The 21669-nt window shown below is 44.3% G+C and overlaps 2 protein-coding genes across 6 annotated transcripts in view; both read left to right on the forward strand.

Annotated features, from left to right (window-relative positions):
- Positions 1-1875: 1875 nt before the first annotated feature.
- LOC101174227 (ependymin-2-like) lies at positions 1876-4742 on the forward strand. The gene is made up of 6 exons (XM_004080079.4): positions 1876-2004; positions 2159-2193; positions 2282-2416; positions 3496-3682; positions 4295-4382; positions 4470-4742. The coding sequence occupies exons 1-6, from the start codon at positions 1938-1940 to the stop codon at positions 4597-4599; spliced, it is 642 nt and encodes a 213-aa protein (XP_004080127.1). The 5' UTR covers positions 1876-1937; the 3' UTR covers positions 4600-4742.
- Positions 4743-16480: 11738 nt separating this feature from the next.
- LOC101174464 (ependymin-2-like) overlaps positions 16481-21669 on the forward strand; it is a 24828-nt gene continuing 19639 nt past the window's right edge. The window contains exons 1-6 of one of the 5 annotated variants that reach the window (XM_004080080.4): positions 16483-16609; positions 16781-16815; positions 16903-17037; positions 17968-18154; positions 18771-18858; positions 18946-19217. In XM_004080080.4, coding sequence (XP_004080128.1) covers positions 16543-16609; positions 16781-16815; positions 16903-17037; positions 17968-18154; positions 18771-18858; positions 18946-19141 — 708 coding nt within the window. In that variant the 5' untranslated portion in view covers positions 16483-16542 and the 3' untranslated portion in view covers positions 19142-19217. Of the gene's footprint in view, positions 16610-16780; positions 16816-16902; positions 17038-17967; positions 18155-18770; positions 18859-18945; positions 19218-21669 lie in introns of those variants that run through there. The other 4 variants (XM_023948855.1, XM_023948853.1, XM_023948854.1 and 1 more) reach the window with 4 other exon arrangements.

The following is a 21669-nucleotide window of genomic DNA, read 5'->3' on the forward strand; positions in this document are numbered from 1 at the left end:
TATAAATAATATAGTTAAAAGAACTGTGGTTTATTGAAGAAACTGTTTACAGTTAAGTAATGCATCTCAAGAATGGTTTAAATTAAAAGATTAAAAAGAAACAGACTCTAAGCTAAAAGGAGGGAGATGTAATGAGGGCATTTGTGTTGGAACTAATGTGATGGTGGTGGACATCCAGGGGGACGAGATAGAAGGACGGACTGAGAGTGAGCTGCATGTAATAAGCTAAGAGAGTGTTCATAAAGCTTCAGTTGAACAGCTACGAAGGACTCCTGAATCATTGGTTACGACGTGCCTGCTCCGACATAATAGTACAGTTTGGGGTATTAAAAAAAGTTTTTGAATGTCTTTTACACTGTATATGTTGCTGAATACTCAAATTAATAGAAACTTGGTTTAAAAAAGAAGAGGAGCTGCTCAGCCAAGTAAACATGTCCAAAGGAAAAAAAACTCAAGTCCTGTCAACAAATCTTCAGTGCAAAGACCTTTGTGTAAATAACAGGTCTTGTGGCTTCTGTCACAGAACTACTTCTTTTGAAAAAGGGGGACTTTTTTTGCTGTGGCATAAGATCACATAACATAACATAAGATAACCCAAACTATTGCTGTTAAAATTTGACTGTCTCACTTTACAGATGGGACCCCATATTATATAATTTTAGGAAGACCAGTTTTAGTTCACACAATTCTTAATTACACCTTGTATGTTACATTTGCGCATCACTGGTATATGTTTTCTTGTCACACTTTGGGTCCCTTAGTACCGGTTGGTTCCAACTCCTACTTCCAGCAGGATAAGGCTGGAATAATTTCAGACTGGTTTCATGAACATAACAATGAGTTTTCTGGACTTAAATGGCCTCCACATTCACCAAAACCCAATAGAGAACCTTTTGGATGTGGTGGAACGGGAGATTGGCAGTATGAGTATTCATGGCTTGTTGCCTCTATGCTGCTGACCTTTATGTATTTAGACCTTACCTGTGAGTTTGCACAGTGTTCTGCTCCCATTAGGCTGATCCTCTGAAAGTGTCTAAAGGAGTTCCTCGAGGCTCAACTTTAGCTCTCAGTTTTCAATTGATAATAAAAATTCATGTCTCAGTTTGTCAAATGTACAGTTCAGTACAAACTGGCCAAGGTAAATCCATAGAACAGTTTTTCCCCTATAACAACCGTGGAATTCTGTTTTTATTGGAATCTGTAGTTGATCTGTAATCTGTGAAACTTGAAGACTATTACAGAAATAAATCCCTAGAGCTCAACCTGGTCATAAGGTTTGTGGTTTTGAATGCTTCCACAAAACCCTAAACCCTGTGTTTCTTGGTGCTCCAAGTTCAAGGGTGAAAGTTCAAGGGTTAAAAATCTTGGAGTTTACCAAAAAGTAGCTGGGATAGGCCCCGGCAACTCTGTCCCCCCAAAAATTATTTAATGAGTTCAGAAAATGGATGGATGGATGGATGGATGGATGGATGGATGGATGGATGGATGGATGGATGGATGGATGGATGGATGGATGGATGGATGGATGGATAGATGGATGGATGGATGGACGGATGGATTGTATTCTATACGTTTAATAAACCTGAGCTGAAGCATTTTGTCTCTGTTCCCTCTGGGTTTTACTCCACACCTTAATGCAACAGAGAAAAAGTTCCTTCTGTAGTCAGAATCTTCGTCCTGGAAGACTCCAAGAAACGTTGTTCATGTATAGACTCATCATAAAGGTGGGTTTCTTTTAGGATAATTGTATCTGCATCTGAACTTAGATCCTGTTTGGTCATTAAAAAATGGATCCTCACAGCTGGATGACACATCTGTTTGTGCCTGTATAATGTTGACCCTTCAGTCAGAGGAGGGGCTGAGAGGACACCTGAACTTTGCACTGTCACTTTACTTTAAAAGCGTCTGCTGCTGAGCGGGAGGTAGAACCCTAAAACATGAAGCTGGCAGTGGTGTTGGCGTGCTTTGTGGTCTTCTGTCTGGCAGAGAAGCCCCTTCCCTGCAGTAAGTGAAGCCAGAATGGACATCATAAAATGTTACTTTTGGCTGCAACCTTATTTAAAAGAATGTGTGCATTATTAGCGTTTAGCTGTTTAACTTCTTCAAAATATGGTCTCCTTCTTGTTGTTAAACCATATTTGTTTGTGATTTTCCGCAGCTAGCCCTCCTCTTTTGACCGGGCGGCTCACTGTGGTGAGTGAATGCCTTCTTCTGCATAAACCAGATCCTATAAATGACTAACCAAAGGTGAGGTCAAACTTAAATTTTATTATTTTTCTAGATGTCACAGAATGAGAAAATCGGGATATTCGGCAAATACCTGTACGATGCTGTGGGCCAGCGAGTGCGGCTCTTTGAGATGGGCAGCTTTAATAACCAGACGTTCACCGCAGATGTCCTGCTGCACTTCACAGAGGTGAGCCACTCGCAAACACCTTTTTTCTGTCTACAGGAGATCAGTACTGCAAGCTGTGATTCCAAAAACCTCCCTCAGCAGTTTATTTCAATTGCCCTCCAACTGATTTCAACTCCTGCAGGTTTAGAACAACCTGTTCAGCTCTGTTCACGGCGGGCAAGTGATGAACATTCCAGTATGGTCCATGGTGTTCACACTGGATGAGCAAGGAGGGGCTTATTCTTCTTCTTCTTTTTCTGCTGTTTACTAGAATGTCTGTCACCTACCGTAGGAAAAGATTTGGTGAGAAATGTTGAAGCGGAGCAAATCTTCTGAATCTTGCTCCAGTCCAGCTCTATTGTGCTCAATGAAAGACTTGGTGTCATAGATTTCCATCCAGGCGTACAATGCAATTATTTATTTCTCCCCCATGACCAATTATCTAAAAAGGAGACGCCATCCATACATTGCTACCAACTCCATGTCCCTTATTGAAACCTCTTATGCTGCTAGAATTGGTTTGCATGGAGTCAATTTAGAGTGTGAGTCATAACAGGAGCACCATCCTTAGATTTGTTCTTTGGCAGCCATGCTGGTTAGTATCAGACCATCTGATAAAGTAGGACAACAAGTAAATCATTCACTCCTAGTTATTAGGTCAACATCTTTTATGCTAAAATCAGCCATGTTTGTCTCAGGAGGAGGTCCTGTGCTTGTTTTCTGGTGTCTTTCAGGAGGTGGAGTTAAGCCCAAATGGATATTAATCATTACATAACTATAGTTATGCAAACAATACATTAAAAGTGCTTGAAACAAACAAAATAGCTTTAAAGTCCCACTCCAATGAAAATTGTGTTTTTGGTGTATTTAACATGTTTTTGTGGCATTTTTTTCATAATGGATGACAAACAGTCATAATCAGTGGGCCTATCACAGTAATAGTCATAACTAAAAGTTCACTGGGAATGCTCTGAAAACAGATCAGAAGATGATCGGAGTGGGATTTAAGCAAAGAGCTTGAATCAAACACTGATGTGTGACTTCAAAGTCCAATGATAAAAAAAACACTGATTACTTTTGTTCCACAACTCCTCCATCAGGCTGCCATGTATGAGATCGATGATGCCAAACGAACATGCAAGAAGAGCCCACTGAAGGCAGACTTCCAACCTCTGAAGATTCCCCAAAATGCGTTTCGGATAAGCCAGACTGTGGTGGGCAGCTCTTCTGTTCCGGGACAAGGACTCCTGATGAACAACTGGTCTGGAAAGTTACCTGACAAATCAGGTGAGGAGGCACACGTGGATCAGAACTAACGTGAAAAGTCAATATTCTCAGACGTGGTCCGAGGTGGGTGACATTGCAAATCCTGATGCAACTGAAAAGAGAAGAATGCTGAAGCCATTGCTCACCTTCAACAACCAATTTGCTCATGTTTACAAATTTGCTTTTTTTCTGTCATGGCAACTTGTGTTGTAAAAAATACAGGGTAAATGTGAAGGAGATGTAAAATTATTTTGTTTTTTTAGCATCTGTGAAATGTTTGTTTGAAGTACTGTGCAGTTTTGTTTAGGATACATTGCAGAGTCAGTTCTAATTTCCATCTTTCTAAAGGATAATCATGCTGGCAGCAGTGGATGCAGTTTGTTAAACCTTAAAACCCTGCAGAAATGTGTTATTAGAATTATTTCATCAGAGTAAGTGCAGGAGTCCTAAATAGACCTGAATAATGTTTTGTGCATCCAGTAAGTCATCTTGGGAATCAGTAAGTGAAGCTTGGTGTTGGGCCATTCACTGAAGCAGCTCTAGAGTCAGTTTACATTCAACTAAAAATGAATGCAGATGTGAAAACATTCATATTAACCCTAGTGTGAATCTTTGTTGTGTGTCGTCCTCCAGGAGATTTTCTAAGTAGTGTGACTGAATTGGGGTGCATTCCTGCGAGAACATCCTACCAAACGAAGGAGTTTGGATGGGTGTTAACAGAGTAAGTTTTAGCGATAACCTCTGAGAAAGCAAAATGTATCATGTGTGCATGCATCCCATGATTGTCTTGTCTTTGTGTTTTTATTAGTTTTTACGATAATGTCATTGGAATTACCAATCCCAATCTGCTGGAGCCCCCAGAGTTTTGTGCTGGTGCTGTGATGGACGTGGAGGCAGAGCCGAGAAACTATCTCACCTTTTACGCCAAGGAGAACTGAGTCCAGTTAGCTGCAATTAAACAGTCTTACCTCTTTCTTTAGAATGTCTTTTTAAGTTCATCACTAGTATTATTTTATTCTGCCTTTCTGAAAGAAAACTGAGGATAAAATATTGTCTCAATAAAACCATCTGAGAATACTGACTCAGGTCTCACTGGTATTTCTCTATGTTTTTGTAGAATATTAACTCACATCACATGTGTTGGTAATGCTGCAGTATGTTTGGTCTTTAACCAATCACTGAAATCAAACCAAATCAAACGTTATTTTGTAGGGCACTCTTACAACGTGAGCTACTCACTCAAAGTGCTTTACAAAGAAACATAATCAAACTTAATTACAAAAGTACAAGAAAAACAAATACTTTAAAAAAAACACCACACACACTTAAACCATGACAAAAAGAATGATAAAATGATGGAATGTAGAGACCTGTCTCTGTGCTGAAGTGGGGAAACGATAATTTAGGAAAATGTCCACATCAGTAACCCCCCACTCAAATTCACGGAATACACTACCACAGGACCCCCAGAAATGAATATGATGAAATCACATAAATACATGAGTTAAAAGGTGGAAATATGCATTTGAAAAAACGAAAAACGAAAATGACGGTCTGTTTTAGGTAAACAAAGACTGTACAAGCAATAAATGAACCAATAAAAAAAAAAAATATTTTAATGTGTTCTCTCTTTATGGTTCCTGGTTAGAAGAGGAGCTGCTCAGCCAAGTAAACGTGTCCAAAGGAAAAACAAACCTCAAGGCCTGTTAACAAATCTTTAGTGCAAAGACCTTTGTGTAAATAACAGGTCTTGTGGCTTCTGTCACAGAACTACTTCTTTTGAAAATTAGAACTTTTTTTCAAAGGACAAAGGTCAGGGTAGCTGCTGTGGCATAAGATCACATAACATAAGATAACCCAAACTATTGCTGTTAATGTTTGACTGTTTCACTTTACAGACGGCACCCCATATTATATAATTTTAGGAAGACCAGTTTTAGTTCACACAATTCTTAATTACACCTTGTATGTTACATTTGCGCATCACTGGTATATGTTTTCTTGTCACACTTTGGGTCCCTTAGTACCACTTGGTTCCAACTCCTACTTCCAGCAGGATAAGGCTGTAATAATTTCAGACTGGTTTCTAGAACATGACAATGAGTTCTCTGGACTCAAACGGCCTCCACAGTCACCAAAACCCAATAGAGAACCTTTTGGATGTTGTGGAACGGGAGATTGGCAGTGTGAGTATTCATGGCTTGTTGCCTCTATGCAGCTGACCTTTACGTATTTAGACCTTACCTGTGAGTTTGCACAGTGTTCTGCTCCCATTAAGCTTATCCTCTGAAAGTGTCTAAAGGAGTTCCTCGAGGCTCAACTTTAGTTCTTAGTTTTCAATTGATAATAAAAATTCATGTCTATGTTTGTCAAATGTCACGAACCACCACAAAAACTAATAAATTCTTGCAGTCTGCCTTCTCAGTTGTTCAGTCTCACTTATACTTCATAAAATTGACATTAAATTGCTTAATAAATCTAACGTTTATTGTTCTTGCACAAATTACCACCAAACATTTCATCAGCTCAAACTGGTCATAAGGCTTGTGGTTTTGAATGCTTCCACAAAACCCTAAACCCTGTGTTTCTTAGTGCAAGATTAGTCCAAGATTTTTAACCCTTGAACTGTCAAGGGTGTAACCTTGCCAGTTTACCCAAAAGTAGCTGAGATAGGCCCCAACAACTCTGTCCCTAAAAATAATTTAGCGAGTTTAGAAAATACTATATACCGTAATTTCCGGACTACTTTTTTCCTGCGCTCACAGCCCTGCGGCTTTTTCAGTGATGCAACTAATTTATAGATTTAATTGGCGGTCACCATGTACGTACTTTCAGACTCAGTGAATGGTTTGAATTCTTTATATAAAACCAAGCACGAGTCATTTGTTTTTTCAACACACTAAACAGCCAAACAGCATGGACCTCACTTCAGGTCTTAGACACTTCAGTCATGGTTCAACTAAACGAAACACGCATGCCCGGCCGCGTCCCAGAATCCTTTGGTGCCATTAGACCCAAACGTCCACGTGATCGCCGCTACAATATGATGCAGCTTTCAAGTTAACAGCAATCGTTAAAAGCAGCGTGAAAAAATCCACCATCACCAACGTGTTTGGAAAAGCCGGTCAGCTGCGTGACGGAGAGAACAGCGCATGCTCAGGAGTGAATTTACCTCAGAGTCATGGTGACTCGGCTGGCTGCACGTAAATATGTGGGAATAACATCAGCCTTTATTTTGCCGGGACACGACTGGAAACACAAATCCATGTGATCGTTTTTACGGTTTCTAAGGACTGGAGCGGAATTTTGCATTGAAAAGCTCACAGCCTCCGTGTGTGCTGGAGACATGTTCTCCTGGCTGCTGCTCAATCACATAGAGCTGCGGGGCCGATGGCAGTCTGATGGCTCCCACACGTAACAACGCATCCGCCCCTCATCCACAAAACGTACTGTCATGATCACGCGGGATTTCAGATAGACCCAGACGCTGGAACCCGGAAGGATGCTCGAAAACGAGAGGTAAGTGCTAGAGGATTTAATTCTCTGAAGGAGAGTCTGTAACAGAGTTCTTGATGTTCTTGATGTGGCGTGACGGCTGACTGGAGGGTTGAGGCAGATGGAGCTTGAGCATGAGGATTCCGCTGGATCCGTAATGAGGATGAAGAGTGAGGCTGGTGAACTGCGACCCGATGGAATACTCGTGACGAAGATTCCTGAGAGTGGAACGGAGAGGCACAAATTAGCGAGGCAAAAAACCAAGGTGAGATACAAAACACGTGAGAGCCAGACTAAGCACCGTGAGAGGAACAACGAACTGGCGTCGAAGAAAGGTCCTGGATCTCCTTAAGAAGGCAGGGACGATGACGAGGTAAGTGGAACCAGCAGGTAGCTTCCACGGCAGAGCAGGAAGGGGGAGGAGGCAGGTATCTGACAGGGGCACCATGTCAGTACCCCCCCCTCAACGACCGCCTCCAGGCGGTCCACGACGACGGTCCGGGTGGGCACGGAAGAAGTCGTCGATCAGGGCACGGTCCAGAATCATAGAGCGGGAGATCCATGAGCGCTCTTCCGGACCGTACCCCAACCAGTCCACGAGAAACTGGAAGACTCTACCACGGCGCCGGACGTCCAACACACGACTGACCGTAAAGGCAGGTGCGCCGTCAATGTCCCGGGCGGGTGGTGGGGAAGCGGACGGCGGGCACAAAGGGCTATTGCTGACAGGCTTTATCTGAGAAACGTGGAACGAGGGGTGAACTTTCAGAGCAGCAGGCAGGCGCAGACGGACGCAGGAGGGATTGATGATGCAGTCAATCACGTAAGGGCCGATGTATCTGGGAGCCAGCTTACGTGATGACGCCTGAATGGGGATGTTGCAAGATGACAGCCATACCTTCTGCCCAGGACGGTAATCGGGACTCACCACCCTGCGACGATTAGCGATCTGGCAGTTGCTCTCCCTGGTGCGCAGGAGAGCTGCCCTGGCCTGACGCCAAATGTCTTGGCACCGTCTTAGATGGAGCTGGACCGAGGGCACCGCCAGATCGAGTTCCTGAGAAGGGAACAGAGGTGGTGAGAACCCTAAGGAGGCTTCAAAGGGGGACATGTCTGTAGCGGTGGAGGATTGGGTGTTGTGAGCATATTCCACCCAGATAAGGTACTTGGACCAGTCCGATTTGTTTTGTACCACAAACATCTGAGAGCTGCCTCCAACTCTTGGTTAACCCTCTCAGCTTGCCCGTTGGACTGCGGATGGTAACCCGAACTGAAACTGACCGTGGCTCCAAGGGCGGAGCAGAAAGACCTCCACACTTGGGGCGTGAATTGGGTCCGCGGTCGGACACGATGTCACAAGGTATGCCATGGTAACGAAACACGTGATTGACCAGGATATCCGCAGTGTCGGAAGCCGAGGGAAGTTGTGTTAGAGGAATGAAATGGAGGGCTTTAAAAAAGCGATCAATGACTGTGAGTATTACAGTGTGGCCTTGGGATGGAGGCAGGCCAGTAACAAAATCCACCGCGATGTGCGACCAAGGGCGACTGGGTGTAGACAGAGGCAACAATTGTCCAGAGGGGGGCGAAGTAGAGTTTTTAGAGCGAGCACAGACTGAGCAAGCAGCCACGTACTCGGACGTCCTTCTCCAAAGAAGGCCAGAAAAACCGTCATCTCAGTTGGTTGATGGTTCTGCGAACTCCCCCATGACAGGCAATCCGAGAAGCGTGCCCCCACGTCAAAACTTCTGATCTAAGAGAGTTAGGTACATACAGAGTTCCAGGGGGACAGGTAGCGTGATCAGGTATCTCATCCTGGGCCTGTTGGACCTTGTTCTCGATCTCCCAGGTGAGATTACCTATAAAACAGGAGGTAGGGATGATAGTGGACACAGAGGAAGGTTCGGTAACAGAGTATTTTCTGGATAGGGCGTCCGGCTTGATATTGCCACTGCCAGGTCGGTAAGTGATGTTGAAATTAAATCGGTCAAAGAACAAACACCAGCGGGCTTGACGGGAATTTAGACGTTTAGCACTGCGTAAGTATGCAAGGTTTTTATGATCCGTCCAGACAATAAAAGGTTGTTCTGCCCCCTCCAGCCAGTGGAGCCACTCTTCCAAGGCTAATTTGATGGCCAGAAGGTCACGGTTGCCCACATCATAGTTCTGTTCTGCTGGGCTCAATTTGCGGGAAAAATAAGCACAAGGTTTTAACCTGCCGGTGGGTCCTTCATGCTGAGATAGTACAGCCTCAACTCCAGAATCGGAGGCGTCCACTTCGACAATGAATTGTTTCTTGACATCCGGTTGTATAAGAATGGGCGCCGTGACAAAAAGTTCTTTGAGTTTTTTTAAAAGCCACATCGGCAGCAGGGGTCCAAACGTAGGGGTTTTTAATAGAAGTAAGCTGAGTGAGGGGGGCAGCAATGCCACTGTAGTTTCGGATGAATCTTCTGTAGAAGTTTACGAAGCCCAAAAATTGCTGTAGCTTTTTGCGGGTCTGTGGGATCTCCCATTGAGTGACAGCTTCTATTTTTGCCGGGTCAGGCCGAATGTTACCAGCTTCAATGATATACCCCAAAAAGGGGACTGATGACGTATGAAATTCGCATTTTTCTGCCTTTACGAATAATTGGTTCTCAAGTAGTCTCTCCAGGACTTAACAAACGTGATGCTGATGCTGGCTTAGACTGGACGAATAAATTAATATATCGTCCAGGTAGACAAAAACAAACCTATTTAAGAAGTCATGAAGTACATCATTCACAAGCCGTTGGAAAACAGCGGGGGCGTTCGTGAGGCCGAACAGCATGACCTGATATTCATAATGGCCCAGGGGAGTTTTGAAGGCCGTTTTCCATTTGTCGCCCTCACGAACGCGGACCAGATGATAAGCATTACGGAGATCAAGTTTGGAAAATATTTTAGCCTCCTGGACAGAATCAAAAACAGAGTTAATGAGCGGGAGTGAATATTTATCTTTAACTGTAATCTGGTTCAACTCACGATAGACGATGCAGGGTCTCAGGGTCTTGTCCTTTTCTCCACGAAGAAAAACCCTGCGCCGACCGGGGACGTTGAGGGGCGGATGTGGTGGTGAGAAAGAGCCTCCTGAATGTATTTTTCCATGGCTTCTTTTTCAGGACCGGAGAGGTTGAATAGTTTTCCTTTAGGGAGGGGAGCGCCGTTAAGCAGTTCTATAGCGCAGTACTAGGGTCTATGGGGTGGCAGCGCACTGGCTTTAGATTTACAAAAAACAGTTCTGAGGTCATGATAGCAGGAAGGTACTTTGGACAGGTCGGTATTTTCTTTTGACTCCGAGGTAGTGGAAATAGAGGAGGGAATGGCGGAATGAAGGCAGTTTGCCATGCAATAGGTGCTCCAGTTGGCGATGCGCGGGATGGCCCAATCGATGTGTGGGTCGTGAGTGTGTAGCCAGGAGAAACCCAGGATGATGGGGGTCTGAGGGCACTGCATGATAAAAAACTGGTGGTATTCTCTATGGTTGCCGGAGGTAAGAATGAGGAGTGGCTTAGTGCGAGACGTGATGCGAGAAAGTTGTTTGCCGCCTAACCCGGCGACGTTAATAGGAGACTCGAGGGGTTCGAAAGGTAACGAGAGGTGGTTAACGAGTTGCAAGTGGATAAGACTATGATCAGCGCCTGAATCGATGAGTGCATTAAAAATCATTGACTAGACCTTGATGAACAATTTTGACAGGCACATACAAAAATTTAGTTTCTTTGACCTGATTAACTTCGACCCCCATGACCTGTCATCTAACGAGGGGTTCTGGAGTTTAAACGTTTACTACATTGAGAAACCAGATGACCGGGACGGCCGCAATAGAAACACAGGCCTTCTTCACGACGTTTCTGCCGTTCCTCGGCCGTTAGCTTTGAATGCCCTACTTGCATGGGCTCATCAAAAACATGCGCTGGAGACTCGTGTACGGGTAATGGAAAAGCCTGACTTAGAGCTCCAGGGTTCTGAGGGAAACAGGTGGCTTATGGCTTCGTTCAGCATGACGCTCACGCAGCCGGACGTCAGATCGGAGGGCTCCAGAGACAAGCTCTTCAAAGGTATCAGCTTCGGGCTGTGCACAGAAATGATCCTTAATTTTTTCGCTCAGGGATTGATAGAATATACCCTTGAGGGCAGGGTCAGGCCAGCCGGCCTCGACCGCTAAAATATGAAAATCGATCAGATGTTCACTTACCGAGCGATTGCCTTGTTTTAAACTCAGCAACCGTCGGGTGGCTTCCTCCTGTTTACGAGGCTGATCGAACACAAGACGAAATTCTCCGATAAAACGTTCGAACGGCAGATGGGATATGGGATTAGAAGCCAAAAAAGAACTAGAAAATAAATTCTCTTTTTGCTATATTCATTGAGCCTCTAGCTGCAGCAATAAGACAGAATGAGAGCATTATAGGAATAAAAACCAAACACAGCCATCATAAAAGTAGTCTTTATGCCGATGACATATTACTGTTTTTAAGGAATTTACATTCTGTAAATGAAACAGCAATGATCATAAATGAATTCTCCTCCATATCAGACTATTCCATTAATTGGAATAAGTCTGTTTTATTACCACTCAACAGGAATATGGAACAAAGACTCACAATTCCAGTTAAAACAGGAAATATCAAATATCTGGGTATCTACGTTTCCCCCAAACTATCAGAACTGGTGCAGCTAAACCACACCCCATTACTGAAAAGCATACAGGACGATCTAACACGCTGGACCAACCTGCCTCTGTCCCTTATGGGCAAGGTAGCCACGGTTAAAATGAAAATCTTACCCAAAGTTAATTATTTCATCTCAATAATACCCACACAACCGCCATTAAAATGGTTCAAAACATTAGACTCATCCATATCAAGCTTTTTATGGAACAATAAACCTGAAAGAATCAGTCTAAAAACTTTAAAATCTGCAAAAAGCTGTGGAGGATTAGAATTACCTAATTTCCACAAATACTTTCTCGCAAATAGATTACAATACATCTTAAAATGGTTAAAAAAATAATCCGAAAACCAACTCATGGTTAGACTTGGAACAGGCATTATGTGGAAAGATCAACCTGTCAGAGCTACCATTTAATAGTTTTGAAACAGTTAAAAAACAGGATTGTTTCAAAACTATTAATATAAACGCCACTTTAACAGCCTGGAATTTCTCAAAATATCAAAATCATCAATTCAACCATGCAAAATGCCATCTGGAACAACCCGGACATCCTTATAAACAAAAAAAATGATTCACTTCCCAGCTTGGCAAGCAGGGGGCATTAAACAACTAGAGCACGTAATTATTGATAAAAGATTCATAACTCCCCAGGAACTTCAAGACAAACATGGAATAAATAACTTCTTGGAATATCAGCAACTTAAATCAAGTATTACTAAAAAGTATAAATATAAAGACAACGATTTAAAGCTACCAGATGTAGTTACCACTGATTAATTTTTCAATGAATAGAACTCTCTCCAAAATATACAAACTTCGGACGGCTGTTTGACCACCGGGGGGACAGTCTACCAGCTGTCCCCAACCTACCCCCTTCCTCATATAACCTCATATTAGGTTGAAGGGGTAGCCTGCGATGCGCCTTGGGGAGGGAGCTACTTGGCAGTGGTACCCCTCCCATGGTTGCCGTATGGAGTGGGCCCCCCCTCTTTTGGGTTTATTTGCACCTTAGACATGTAGGGCCCTTGGTGGGGGGGGGGGGTGCTTGGACATCACTGCCAGCAAGCAGCGGATGCCCTCCTAGCACCCTACATGCCAATTTTAACCGCACCTTAGACATTTAGGGCCCCTTGGTGGGGAGGGTGAGGGGACATCACTGTGAGTAATCAGGAGATGTCCCCTCGGTGCCCTACCCACCAATTTTAACTGCACCCCTCTTAGTACACACACCCCTAAGGGGTGGCTGGCCCCTGCCTTGCTCCTCCTTGGACCAACCGTGGATCGGGTGGGTGGCTGCCTGGAGTGCGGAGTGGGTCTCCCTTGGGGGGTCCTGGCTCGTACCTGGGGTTGGGGCGGGGGGATGCCCGGAACTCCTGGGTGGTGATGGGGTGCTCGCCTGGGGCTGTGGGTGCCCTTCTCGGGTGGGGCCCTGCGTTGGGCTCTTCGGGCACGGCGGGGGGGCTGCTGTCCTGGTTGGGCTGGGGCGCCGCTCTCTTTCCCCTGTGCTTCCCTGCTCTCTGGCTCTGGGGGCCTCGCAGCTGTCCTGCTGGTCCTGACCTGGGTGGCGGATTTGGTCACCCAGGGGGGCGGTTGTCCCCTGCCTGCTGCCGTGTGGCGTTGGGGGGTTCCGGCTGCTGCTGCTGCTCCGGCGGGGGTCTGGGGGTGGCTGGGCGCTCCTCCTCCTTCTTTTCACATTCAACCATCCATTTTAGAAGAACATAAACACTCACCTGAACACAGGTGTTAGCTCACCTTTGCACTAATAGTTTGCATGATTGAATGAATGAAAGATTTCACACTAGTTGGTTTAAAGGCATAGGTATGCGTGCGTGAACACTATCTGTTTTGTGTACAAGTTGACATGTGGACATTTTTGCAGCTAGCAGGTGTGTTGATAACATTTGAGTGTGTATGTGGACAGGCCCTGCCCTTTTTGTAATACATTTGAACGTTACCGTAATAATAAACAACCAGTAAACCTGTCTACTCTATGCTGCTTCATGGTCTTACCCCCCCCCCCCTTCCACTATCACCCCCCCCCCCTCTCTCTCTAACATCCTTCTCTCTTCTTCCCTTCTTTCCTTTTCCGTCCGGTCCAACACCAAAGATTTTCAAACATGATTGAAATTAATAAAGTCTGGCCTCAATTACAAAAGGGGTTTATTTAGACATACCTTTGGTTTGCCTGAAGATTAATAACCCCTCTTGTTAAAGTAAAATATGTCCAACAAAAGAGGCCCTCAGCTCTCATCTGTCTGCCCAGCTGTTGGACAGGACAAGTTTAAAAAAAAAAAAAAAAGAAGAAGCCAAAAAAGCTTGGGCCCACTGGAGTGCTTTGTTACGGAGGGAGTTCACTATTAGGGAAATTCTGCTGTGATCCGACTGGTAGAATCTGGGGGCCTGCTGAAAAATGAGCCGACATTGTAGGAGGAATCCTCCGCAGGCTGCAACATCGCCGCTGAATGGTTCTCGCTGGAGGCGGAAGTTTTCGTGGGTCATGGCGGCGGCAGAAGTCGGGTTGTTGACGGAAATAGCAGCTTGAGCTGAGGCAGCGGAATTCGAAGGTTGTCCTGTTAACTCTGTGAGAGTTTGAGTAATACTGTCGAGACGGCGGAAAAGTTCTTGCTGAGCCGCGGACATTTGAGTGAGGGCGTCAGCTTGGCGACTTAGGAGATTACCTTGGATAGAAATGGTGTGGCGGAGTCCTTCCGGGTCAGCTGGGTACGGAGTTGGGCCAGTTCGTTCTGTCATGATCACGCGGGATTTCAGATAGACCCAGACGCTGGAACCCGGAAGGATACTCGGAAACGAGAGGTAAGTGCTAGAGGATTTAATTCTCTGAAGGAGAGTCTGTAACAGAGTTCTTGATGTTCTTGATGTGGCGTAACGGCTGACTGGAGGGTTGAGGCAGATGGAGCTCGAGCATGAGGATTCCGCTGGATCCGTAATGAGGATGAAGAGTGAGGCTGGTGAACTGCGACCCGATGGAATACTCGTGACGAAGATTCCTGAGAGTGGAACGGAGAGGCACAAATTAGCGAGGCAAAAAACCAAGGTGAGATACAAGACACGTGATAGCCAGACTAAGCACCGTGAGAGGAACAACGAACTGGCATCGAAGAAAGGTCCTGGATCTCCTTAAGAAGGCAGGGACGATGACGAGGTAAGTGGAACCAGCTGGTAGCTTCCACGGCAGAACAGGAAGGGGGAGGAGGCAGGTATCTGACAGGGACACCATGTCACGTACAATATTAAGTCAGATTGCTCTGCACAGACACGATTTGCTCCTCCCTGGCCAGAGGTGAGAAGATAAGAAGGGGAGCGCGCGGGGCGAGCGTGGAGCGCAGAGGCGTCTGCGGAGCAACAGTGTTTGTTGTGGAAGGAAAATTCTGACGCACGCGCTGAGGCGCTGGTATCGCACTGGTATTGCGCTGAGGCGCGCGCTTTTCAAACGCCGCTGCTTTATTTTACTGGTGTGTTTTTTTAACCAGCCCTGTGACTCCCATAACGCTGCCGCGACACAAGCAGAAGGAGAGCTGTTCCCGTTCACCCCTCCATGCACTGCTGCTACTTGCTCATTCTTAAACACGTATAACAGTGTGGCGAGCCGGCCTTTAGCCCCTAAGACTCACTGGAAATGGGGGATCGCGGATGTAAATTTCCTCATCATAACTGAGGGATGTAATGTTGATTATATGGTTACTGTTTTTAATTTTATGTATGATACCTAGATTGTCAATAAGTAAAAAAAACTAAAAACAATTTTAAAAAACCATAACTGAGGAACTTGTGAACAGAATAGAGGTCCGTGCTGTTTGGCAGATGTGGGTGTACTCAAATGCATGAGCCTGAGGCAAGGCTGACTCCTCCCAATTGTGGTAGTGAATCACACTTACTTTGGGAGTCAGGACGTGATTTGTCAGGATGACCTTGTTGCCTAATAATTGTGGCTTTTACTCCGTCGCGGCTTGTGTAAGTTTATAAATAGATAAACACGTGAAAATGGGTGGGTGCGGCTTGTAATTGGGTGCGCTTTGTAGTCCAGAATTTACGGTACTTTTAAAAAACCTGAGCTGCAGCATTTTGGTAAATGGCGTAAACTTGTATAGCGCTTTTCTACCTACAAGGACAAAGCGCTTTAAAGTCACAGACCCATTCACCCATGCACACACACATTCACACACTGGTGGCCGCTCCGCTGCCAAACGGTGCCTGCCTGCGACCAAAGGCAAGGTGGGGTTCAGTGTCTTGCCCAAGTACACTTCGACTCATGGGTGTGTAAGGCAGGAATCGATCCTGCAATATTACGATCTGGGGTAGGCCACCCTACCACTGCCCCACAGCCGCCCCCTCTCTGTTCCCTCTGGGTTTTACCCCACACCTTAATGCAATAGAGCAAAAGTTCCTTCTGTAGTCATAATCCTATTCCTGGAAGACTCCAAGAAACGTAGTTCATGTATAGATTCATCAAAAAGGTGGGTTTCTTTTAGGAAAATTGTATCTGCATCTGAACTTAGATCCTGTTTGGTCATTAAAAAATGGATCCTCACAGCCGGAGGACACATCTATTTGTGCCTGTACAATGTTGACCCTTCAGTCAGAGGAGGGGCTGAGAGGACACCTGAACTTTGCACTGTCACTTTACTTTATAAGCGTCTGCTGGTGACCGGGAGGTAGAACCCTAAAACATGAAGCTGGCAGTGGTGTTGGCGTGCTTTGTGGTCTTCTGTCTGGCAGAGAAGCCCCTTCCCTGCAGTAAGTGAAGCCAGAATGGACATCATAAAATGTTACTTTTGGCTTCAACCTTCTCACATATTTCATGTCATTTAAAAGAATGTGTGCATTATTAGCGTTTAGCTGTTTAACTTCTTCAAAATATGGTCTCCTTCTTGTTGTTAAACCATATTTGTTTGTGATTTTCCGCAGCTAGCCCTCCTCTTTTGACCGGGCGGCTCAGTGTGGTGAGTGAATGCCTTCTTCTGCATAAACCAGATCCTATAAATGACTAACCAAAGGTGAGGTCAAACTTACATTTTATTATTTTCTAGACCACAAACGATGAGAAAGTCGGGATATTCGGCAAATACCTGTACGATGCTGTGGGCCAGCGAGTGCGGCTCTTTGAGATGGGCAATTTTAAGGGCCAGACGTTCACCGCAGATGTCCTGCTGCACTTCACAGAGGTGAGCTACTCGCCAACACCTTTTTTCTGTCTACAGGAGATCAGTACTGCAAGCTGTGATTCCAAAAACCTCCCTCAGCAGTTTATTTCAATTGCCATCCAACTGACTTCAACTCCTGCAGGTTTAGAACAACCTGTTCAGCTCTGTTCATGGCGGGCAAGTGATGAACATTCAAGTATGGTCCATGGTGTTCACACTGGACAATCAAGGAGGGGCTTATTCTTCTTCTTCTTTTTCTGCTGTTTACTAGCATGTCTGTCACCTACCGTAGGAAAAGATTTGGTGAGAAATGTTGAAGCTGAGCCAATCTTCTGAATCTTGCTCCAGGCCAGCTCTATTCTGATTAATGAAAGCCATCCAGGCACAAAATTATTTATTATTACTTTCTCCTCCATGACCAATTATCCAATGGATGACACTTCCATGACTTAAAAAGGGATGCCATCTATACTTTGCTACCAAATCCAAGTCCCTGGCTGATCAAAATTTAACCTGGTTTGATGCGTTATGTACATCAAACTTAAAAACGGCCGTAGAAACTTGTTAACACGGGGGTTTTATAGAATTTCTATTTATTAGTACTTTTATCAGATTCAAGTTATTTCTGTGACCATTAACCGAAGGTTACCAACAATTTTGTCCACATGCGTATAGCTGGACTTGTTCGTGAAGACAGTTTCTACAATTAACTACAATTCTTGAGGTCAAATCTTTGTGGCATTTTTTTCATAATGGAGGACAAACAGTCATAATCAGTGGGCCTCACACAGTAATAGTCATAACTAAAAGTTCACTGGGAATGCTCTGAAACAGATCAGAAGATGATCAGAGTGGGATTTAAGCAAAGAGCTTGAATCAAACACTGATGTGTGACTACAAAGTCCAATGATCAAAACACTGATAACTTTTGTTCCTCAACTCCTCCATCAGGCTGTCATGTATGAGATCGATGATGCCAAACGAACATGTAAGAAGAGCCCACTAAAGGCAGACTTCCAACCTCTGAAAATTCCCCAAGATGCATTTTGGCTAAGCCAGTCTGTGGTGGGCACCTCTTCTGTTCCGGGACAAGGACTCCTGGTGAACAACTGGTATGGAAAGTTGCCTGACAAATCAGGTGAGGAGGCACACGTGGATCAGAACTAACATAAAAAGTCAATATTCTCAGACGTGGTCCAAAGTGGGTGACATTGCAAATTCTGATGCAACTGAGAAGAGAAGAATGCTGAAGCCATTGCTCACCGTCAACAACCAGTTTTCTCATGTTTTCAAACTTGCTCATTTTTCAGTCTTGGCAACTTGTGTTGTAAGAAATAAAAGGTGGAAATGTGAAGGAGATGTAAAATTATTTCGTTTTTTTAAGCATCTGTGAACTGTATGTATAAAGGGCTGTGAAGGTGTGTTTAGGATACATTGCAGAGTCAGTTCTAATTTCCATGTTTCTAAAGGATAATTATGCTGGCAGCAGTGGATGCAGTTTGTTAATCCTTAAAACTCTGTAGAAATGTGTTATTAGAATTATTTCACCAGAGTAAGTGCAGGAGTCCTAAATGGACCTGAATAATGTTTTGTGCATCCAGTAAGTCATCTTGGGAATCAGTAAGTGAAGCTTGGTGTTGGGCCATTCACTGAAGCAGCTCTAGAGTCAGTTTACATTCAACTAAAAATGAATGCAGATTTGAAAACCTTTATATTAACCTTAGTGTGAATCTTTGTTGTGTGTCGTCCTCCAGGAGATTTTCTAAGTACTGTGACTGAATTGGGGTGCTTTCCTGTGAAGTCAATCTACCAAACGAAGGAGTTTGGATGGGTGTTAGCAGAGTAAGTTTTAACGATAACCTCTGAGAAAGCAGAATGTATCATGTTTGCATGCATCCCATGATTGTTTTGTTTCTGTGTTTTTATTAGTTTTTACGATAATGTCATTGGAATTACCAATCCCAATCTGCTGGAGCCCCCAGAGTTTTGTGCTGGTGCTGTGATGGACGCGGAGGCAGAGCCGAGAAACTATCTCAGCTTTTATGCCAATGAAGACCGAGTCCAATCACCTTCGATCGAACAGTCTCTCCTCAATCTTTGGAATGCTTTTAAAGATCATCACTAGTATTATTTTACTATGCCTTTCTGAAGGAAAACTGAGGATAAAATATTGTCTCAATAAAACCATCTGAAAATATTGACTCAGGTTGCACTGGTATTTCTCTATGTTCACATGTGTTGGTAATGCTGCAGTATGTTTGGTCTTTAACCAATCACTGAAATCTATCCAAATCAAACGTTATTTTGTAGGGCACTCTTACAACGCGAGCTACTCACTCAAAGTGCTTTACAAAGAAACATAATCAAACTTAAACACTAAAGTACAAGAAAAACAAATACTTTGTTTAAAAAAAAAACCACCACACACACTTACACCATGACAAAAAGAATGATAAAATGATGGAATGTAGAGACCTGTCTCTGTGCTGAAGTGGTGAAACGATAATTTAGGGAAATGTCCACATCAGTAACCCCCCACTCAAATTCACGGAGTACACTACCACAGGACCCCCAGAAATGAATATGATGAAATCACATAAATACATGATGGTGGAAATATGCATTTGAAAAACGAAGCTTGTTTTATTTTTTCTCTTAAAACAGGCTAAATGACGGTCTGTTTTACGTAAACAAAGACTGTAAAAGCAATAAATGAACCAATAAAAAAAAACGAAATTTTAATGTGTTCTCTCTTTATGGTTCCTGGATGGGAGAGGAGCTGCTCAGCCAAGTTAACGTGTCCAAAGGAGAGAAAAAAACTCAGGGCCTGTCAACACATCTTCCGTGAAAAAAGACCTTTGTGTAAATAACAGGTCTTGTGGCTTCTGTCACAGAAATACTTCTTTTGATAAGAGGGAAATCCTAAATTGGACTAACTAAATAGACTAAACTAAACTGGACATCCCTGCCCTTCTGTGTAAGGAAAAAATATTCCGGAAAAAACGAAGAAAACCTCAGGGGTGTCCACATGAAGGAAAGATCCTCCCCCAGGACGGACAGGCGATTTACCAGAACTCATAGAGAAGAATTAACTTATCTAACCCTACAACTACATATTTAAAGTCCAGCAGACAAGCTTCATCCAAATGGAGTTGGGGGGGGACGTCCGGGGGGTGCAAACGACCCAGAGGCAGGATCCACAGCCAGGTGTAGAGGAGGAGCAGAGACAAGGTACACGGCCAGGTACAGGAGCACGGATGAGCCAACTGGAAGAGGGACAGCACATGAATTGCACTGCACCAGAGGCATGGAAAAGTAAATGATAAATAAATGATCAAGAAGAGAAGGAGAGTGGAAATAGATTAGAAAAGAGGATAGGACCCCAGTGCACCATAGCTACCCCAGCTTCCACTTCTAGCAGTCTACTAACAACTAATTAGGGCCCGAGGCACGGAGTGCAAGGACCCTATTGTAATTCGAATGTTTATTATTATTATTAGGGCCCGAGCACGGAGTGCAAGGACCCTATTGTATCTGTAAGAGTTATTATTAGGGCCCGAGCACGGAGTGCAAGGACCCTATTGTATCTGTTAGGTTTATTAGGGCCCGAGCACGGAGTGCAAGGACCCTATTGTATCTGTTAGGTTTATTAGGGCCCGAGCACGGAGTGCAAGGACCCTATTGTATCTGTTAGGTTTATTATTAGGGCCCGAGCACGGAGTGCAAGGACCCTATTGTAATTCGAATGTTTATTAGGGCCCGAGCACGGAGTGCAAGGACCCTATTGTATCTGTAGGGCCCGAGCACGGAGTGCAAGGACCCTATTGTATCTGTTAGGTTTATTATTATTAGGGCCCGAGCACGGAGTGCAAGGACCCTATTGTATCTGTTAGGTTTATTATTAGGGCCCGAGCACGTAGTGCAAGGACCCTATTGTATTTACTCGGATTATTATTAGGGCCCGAGCACGGAGTGCAAGGACCCTATTGTATCTGTTAGGTTTATTATTATTATTAGGGCCCGAGCACGGAGTGCAAGGACCCTATTGTATCTGTTAGGTTTATTATTATTATTATTAGGGCCCGAGCACGTAGTGCAAGGACCCTATTGTATTTACTCGGATTATTAGGGCCCGAGCACGGAGTGCAAGGACCCTATTGTATCTGTAAGAGTTATTATTAGGGCCCGAGCACGGAGTGCAAGGACCCTATTGTATCTGTTAGGTTTATTAGGGCCCGAGCACGGAGTGCAAGGACCCTATTGTATCTGTTAGGTTTATTATTATTATTATTTTTCTTCTGCCGGAAGAATCGCATTTTTGAGGCCTTTAACATACCCCAAAACTCACCAAATTTGGCACACACATCAGGAGTCGTGAAAAATTTCGTATTTTATGGGAAATTGGCATGGGTGCGCAAAAATGGCTCGACAGCGCCACCTACAGTGACTTTTGTCCCGACGCCCCGCATACGCTTTAACGTACAAGCTTGATTTTTACAGGGCATGTTCTTCAGATGGAGACCTACAAAAAAGTCTGAAAGGACCCACCTGTCACTCGCACAGGAAGTCTGATATATTGAGGTCAATATGTCATTTTTGCTCTATTTTGGACATTTGCAGGCCTCCTTCTAGAACGAACTCCTCCTAGAGATT

This window comes from Oryzias latipes, chromosome 18 (assembly GCF_002234675.1).
Source record: "Oryzias latipes chromosome 18, ASM223467v1".
Classification (NCBI taxonomy): Eukaryota; Metazoa; Chordata; class Actinopteri; order Beloniformes; family Adrianichthyidae; genus Oryzias; species Oryzias latipes.

Excerpts from the sequence above, each read along its gene's own strand:
- LOC101174227 (XM_004080079.4), top strand. The coding sequence starts at position 1,938 with ATGAAGCTGGCAGTGGTGTTGGCGTGCTTTGTGGTCTTCTGTCTGGCA. Across the intron at positions 2,194-2,281 it reads TGACCGGGCGGCTCACTGTG|ATGTCACAGAATGAGAAAAT; the intron begins GTGAGTGAATGC and ends TTATTTTTCTAG. Across the intron at positions 2,417-3,495 it reads TCCTGCTGCACTTCACAGAG|GCTGCCATGTATGAGATCGA; the intron begins GTGAGCCACTCG and ends CTCCTCCATCAG.